The sequence below is a fragment of the Microplitis demolitor genome, chromosome 10 (assembly GCF_026212275.2).
Source record: "Microplitis demolitor isolate Queensland-Clemson2020A chromosome 10, iyMicDemo2.1a, whole genome shotgun sequence".
NCBI lineage: Eukaryota > Metazoa > Arthropoda > Insecta > Hymenoptera > Braconidae > Microplitis > Microplitis demolitor.
The window spans coordinates 4,460,105-4,466,324 of NC_068554.1; the positions used below are offsets into that span (position 1 = coordinate 4,460,105).

The 6,220-nt window shown below is 28.5% G+C and overlaps 1 protein-coding gene across 1 annotated transcript; it reads left to right on the forward strand.

The window, feature by feature from the left end:
- Nucleotides 1–322: 322 nt before the first annotated feature.
- Nucleotides 323–3,428, forward strand: LOC103580332 (uncharacterized). Its single transcript, XM_008562052.2, has 5 exons — nt 323–341; nt 402–463; nt 2,813–2,932; nt 3,006–3,155; nt 3,243–3,428. Exons 2-5 carry the CDS (start codon nt 404–406, stop codon nt 3,426–3,428), a joined length of 516 nt encoding a protein of 171 aa, XP_008560274.1. The 5' UTR covers nt 323–341; nt 402–403.
- Nucleotides 3,429–6,220: the final 2,792 nt, after the last annotated feature.

A 6,220-nucleotide genomic window follows, 5' to 3' on the forward strand; every position in this document is an offset into this window, starting at 1 on the left:
TCCAATCAGTCATAAATCTTCGTCCCAATTATTCGCGACTTACAAACTTACTTGTACTTAGTTCAATAAAAATTAATTTTATACTTGTAATCAATATGCGGTTCATTCGTTAGTTTAAAAGACACCAGTAAACATCCATAGCAACCGTGACTTAACTTTTTTAATTGCCAATTACAATTGTTGATAACAGTGTTGTGTTGTTGTTGAGTGCGTTAAAAATATTATTTACGGTGTTATTCAATCTTAACTATTTCAATTGATTTTAAAAGTGTTATCGGTTTTACCGTTAGCTAAAACTCTTACTCATTCGTCTTTCATCACTCGAGTTTAAATTATAACCAGTAAGTAATATATTTTTTAAATTTTTTATAATTAAATATATAATAATTCTTAATTTTCAGTCATGAAGTTTTTACAGTTTATTTTAATTGCTGTAATGTTAATTACCATCGATTCCAAGAATGTAAGTTCATTTATTTTTTACATAATCGATTACGTCATATTTTTAATTAAAAAAAATTTTTACACACCTTAAATGCTTAATACTATACTTACTCAAGATTTTTTTGATGAGGCACTGAGGGTGAATCGTATCTGCGTTTTTTGTTATATATATTTATATATGTAGTAAAATAATATAAAAAGTATACTATTATTAAGAAGACATCTTAATAAATGAACTCGATATTTTTTTGGTTGGTTTATTCCGATATTTTTAAAAGAAATTTATTCTAATTTTCAATATCGGTGGTCAGTTTATTTGTGACGTTGTATATAAAAAAAAAAAAAAAAATACACTTAATTCAAATTTTTTTTTTCCAGCTTTCGATTTTTATTTGTCAGAATTCTAATGAAATTTAATATTTAAATTCTTATAGTTTAATTATAATAAATAAATAAACCCGTAGCCTGATAGTTAATTAGGGAATGGGGAGGGGGCAAATTTTTAACAGTTTTTATCATAAAACAAAAGTCATTAATATTCACTGACAAGTGAATTTTGAAAAAGTTTAACAAAAAAAATTCAAAATAACGCTCAATTACATTTACAAAAGTAATTTTGGAATATTTAAAAACTATTTAAAATATAAATTTTTTTTTTACAAAATTTTGGGGGTACCCCTCCCCCTCCTTTATATTCTTACTGACATATTTTTATCTCTACCAAGTGATACTGACACCACTGTATAAAATTGATCAAATCATAAAAATTAATGAGTATTCAATTGTCATTTATGCAGAAATTTTTTTTTGCAAAGAGCGGGAAAAACGGACCGCTCTTTATATTTTTGGTATATGAGCGTTTGAGGTGTACACTTTTTTTAATATCATTTTTTCTTTAATGGAGAAGAATAAAATACTAAACATATATACAAAAGAGTGATATAAGTTTAATGATTAATGTGGTACTACAACGAGCATACACTCTACTGTCATATTACAAAAGCCATTTATTTCTATGGTCGAGAGCGTATGCAGAAGCATTCACTAAGCTCTCTACTAGCCTCTGGGCATCTACCATACAGTATACGTACATGGATACATATATAGTTATATATAGATAGACGATGGACAGTAGTGGTCACCGGTCATTTTGTATGAAATGTAATGGTGACTATAATGTCGAGTAAAAAAATAACATAAAAAAAATATGAAATGACCAAGTGATAAAGGAATGAGAGCATATACCACATTATATTATTATATTTTGTACTTAATGGCTTTTGGGTTCTGCGGTTAAACATGAAAAAATGTATGACACATTTCCGTGCTTTTCATCCCTATTGTCAAATGACATCATGTTCATCAAATAAATTACGCTATTTTAGCTTTACATAATAATGTAATAACACCGCAGAGCTATTGATTTTTCGTTATTTTAGTAACGTAGAATTTTTGGTTTCAAATTCACCTCGTGGAATAATGACGTCGAAAAAGGAAAAATATAATGTAATTGAATGCACCTGGCACGTCGAGTAACACTAAATTTAACTGCAGTCACCGAAATATCAGCACAATTTTATTACTTCTTTAGCGAGTTAACGTCATACAAGATTCAACATTACATTTTGTTCGCCAGATGGTTTCAATACCCGCTGCTTGCTTTATTTAACATGTTACACAGATAAAAAAAGTTTCTCTATTATTTACAATGTTGAGATCACAGCGTAAATATTAAATTTAACATTTATTGTTCTTTCCGTGGATTTCAACCACTAAATGTCTTATGATTACACACAAAAAGAGGATTTTTTTAGTGCAGGAAATATTTTGCAGTATGAATTGAAGACAAAATTTTCTTAGGACTAGAAAAAATTTTTTCTGTCCCATATAAATTTTTGTTTTAAATATAGGGGAGGGAGGGGCAAAATGGGGTACTTGAGGAAATACCAAGTTTTTGAGCACAAATACACTAAATCTTTTTTTTTAATGATATTCAAAGTAAATAGAAAAAAATTTCAGTTACCGTCAATTATTTTTACAAAAGTAATTTTGGAATATTCAAAAGCCATTTAAAATATAAAGTTTTGAGAGTACCTCGTTTTGCCTACTCTACCCCCCTTTCACCCCTCTCCCTTTCCCTAAATTGCTAAAAATTTTTTGGCGCGATTGAAAATTTTCTCAGAGTGAGTAAATATTTTTTGCGTCAAGAAATTTTTTTTTCTGTGTGTAAGCTTTGCTCGAGTTTTTTAGTTTGCTGCAGTAACCTTCGGCTCGTGTTCGCAACCGTTACAAATTTAATAGAATGTTACATTATTTTAATAAATTTTATATGAAATATTTTTTTTTGACTAATTTATTCATTTTTCAGTTCACTAAAAATATATTATTTGAAAATTGTAAGGACACTGATTGGTGGGTGAAAAATATTTCTCCATCATTGCCTGTTGACAATAAAATTAATTTCGAAGCTGAAGTAGGGTTTGGTGAAGTGAGTTAATTTTTTTCTTTTTTTATTAATGATTTAAAAAATTAATAAGCAATATTTTTAACTTTTATTTTAGAAAACTGCAAGTTCTGGTCATTTAATAAAATATACATTAACAAACTGTAGCGATTTATGGTGCAAAAGTCATGAAAATTTAACTGTCGAAGGACTTAATTGTGCATTTAATAGTACGGAAGTTAACAAAGAACCTTGTTTAATAGCGAAGGTAATTAAAACAATTTAAAGAGACATCTGGTAAAAAAAAAAAGAAATTAATTTCAAAGTTATAAAATGATAATTGTTTTTTTTATAGATTTTGGTAGACTGGACACAGAATGCAACCAATTTAAGAAATTTGAGTGTGAAAAAATTGAAAAATGGCTGCGTCAATTATGACGTACCTCAGCCGGTTGAAAAAAAACCAAATTCACTCACTCCTGGGTCGTTATTTGAACCGTTTATTAAAAACATTCCAATGAATCCTGCTTTGGTAAAATAGTATTATTTAAATTTTATTGTAATGATGATCATGTAGAATGGTAAAAAACGTTAATAAAAATGTTGAATAAAAAAACCTTAGAAGTAAGCTGTGGTTTTGTTGTGCGCTTGTTACGCCAGTAGAAAGTCATAAAGATTTAAAACTATGTCTTATTCAGAACAACGTACACCTGACGTAACTTACAAACACAACAACAGTTACAACATAGCATATCCCTTCTTACTGCTGGCTCGTTTTCTTCATGATACAGATATGCTTTTCTACCCTCTTTTGTAAGCAACCAACTCTGAAGGGACTTTTATCTGTCAAGTATTTTATATCTTCTCTCAAATTTACTTTGAGGTCTTATTATTATTATTATTATTATTATTTATTTTTTTTTTATTATTATTATAGAAATAATAATTAAGACTAGTTCAAATTAAATTAAAAAAAAAAAACTTCCTGTTCGACTAAATTAAATTTTTTTTTGAATAATTGAAGTAACAAATAAAGTCTGATTTAACTCTGTTCTAGAAAATTTCATTTCTTATAAAATAGTACTGGGATGTATTTGTGTTATTTTTAATATTTTACTCAGAATTTAACTCTAGAGAAGATAAAATATTAATATTATTAGATGGCAATTATAAAGTGTGAAAAATACTTATTTAAATTCACTTAAGAATCTCGAATACTAAAATAGGTCTATAAGTAGGAAAACGAGGGTAGGGTAGACAAAACAGGGTACCTCCAAAATTTAGTAAAAAAAAAAATTTATATTTTAAATGGTTTTTAAACATTCCAAAATCACTTTTGTAAATATAATTGAGCGTTATTTAAAATTTTTTTTGTTAAACTTTTCCAAAAATCAACTGTCAGTTGAAAAATATCAATGACTTTTGTTTTATGATAAAAACTATTCAAAATTTTTTTTTCATCTTTTGTATCTAATAATCATGTAAAATATAATTTTTTCTTATGTAAACTACTTGCAAAAAAATTTAACTTAATCAAATTCATTTAAAATCCAGAAATTTTTTTTTTAACTTTTTTAGGGGGTACCCCGTTTCGCCCGCAAAAATAAAAAATTTTTTTTCTTAACAATAACTGAAAATTTTTTCTATTTACTTTGAATATCATCAAACAAAAAAAGATTTAGTGTATTAGAGTCCTCGAAAACTTGGTATTTTCTTAAGTACCCCGTTTTGCCCCTCCCTCCCCTATATCTATTTAGTATTAAAATTGAATTTTTTCTTTTAATCAGGGTGGGTAGTTTAAGCCGACTTTGTAAATTATTCATCAAACATTCGACAAAAATATTGTAAAAAAATAATTCTATAAATTTTAATGAAAACCAAATAACTTATGAGTTATTTTAGTTTACTCTTTTATTCAAATTTTATTCAAAAATTTCAACTAACCATAACAATAACACACATTATCATAGCAGTATTTCAGGAATTAGTCTCTAAGATTTTATTTGATATATCATATGAATATATGAAATTAAAATCTTAATTGAAAAAACCATAATGTGGTTCATTAATCACAACAATAAAAATTTTATTTGACCAAAAGTACATAAAATTTTATTTCCGGTTTTTTATAATTTTTTTTTGCCACATAAAATAAATAAAAAAAAAAAAGATATTAAACACCAAATGAAAAAATGTTATCACGATATTGGTACAGTTACTGACAGCAAAGGGATGAGGGTGAAATTGGCAAATGCTGTATCATCCGAGAGAAATGTACATATATTTATATGTATATATCTACATTTCCCTTCAATCATCGAGGCTTCAGAAGGGTACCAGCATGTATCCACATCACGCAGCCTACGCACACATCAAAGTAAATTGTGTGACGAGCAAAAGGGGTCTGAAACCCTTTTGCTCCCAACTATCTATCTCTATATACATGTAGATACATATATAGATATATATACATATATATAAACTGCACAACTACCCACACATTTAAATAAGCGAGTAGGCTAGGTGCTAACGTGTTCAGGGATTGTCTGGATGCCCCTGATGATCACTTTATATTAGGCAAAGGGGAATCTGCATGACAATAGGCCGCCCCATTGTGCGGTAAACGCTTTGCACCAATCCCCATTTCTGGCCTTCTGCTCCGCGCTTACTTGACAACCGCGTCTGTCTTCATTCTAGCTCACGCGCCCTTTTCCATCCTCCATACCATTATACCTATAAAGTCTCTACACCAACTAATAAATACGATTTACGATAAAAATTTGTAACTTCAGGCGGGTGGAAAAAAAAACCTTCACATCCTATTCTATCAATCTTATACTTTAAAAGCTCTTTGTTTAAATTCACACATTAATTTTATTTATCAATATCTCTGACAGTTTTTTTAATGAAAAAAAAAAAAATATTAAATTTTTCCTTTCAAAAGTTAAAAACAAAAGCAGAAATAAAGTTGACAACAATATCCGTATAAGATTCTCTGGAGTCTTGAAGTATCTATCTCATATCACTCAGCGTATCTGTTACCTCGGGGTAAATCTAGATTGAATATAGTGAGGTGCAAAGCTAACGTTAAAAGAGTGTGTTTTCCATACTTTACAGAGGGAAAACCAGATAGACAGATAGATAGATAGCTATAGGTATATAAATTGCACGTATACGAAAGGTGTATATAAAATAAAATAGAGATTCCACACAAGCGTTAAATCGTAGAAGAGGGAAAACAACCGCAAGTGTTACAAAAGTACGGCTTTGTGGGTGTGAATACGTCTAGACGGGTGTACTTGAAGCTGTGCTATGAAAACACATCAGTTGACG

What these genes read in the sequence shown, in the direction of transcription:
- LOC103580332 (XM_008562052.2), top strand. Translation starts at nt 404, where the DNA reads ATGAAGTTTTTACAGTTTATTTTAATTGCTGTAATGTTAATTACCATC. An exon ending in TTACCATCGATTCCAAGAAT is followed by an intron (nt 464 to 2,812) that starts GTAAGTTCATTT and finishes TTCATTTTTCAG; the next exon opens with TTCACTAAAAATATATTATT. An exon ending in AACCTTGTTTAATAGCGAAG is followed by an intron (nt 3,156 to 3,242) that starts GTAATTAAAACA and finishes TTTTTTTTATAG; the next exon opens with ATTTTGGTAGACTGGACACA.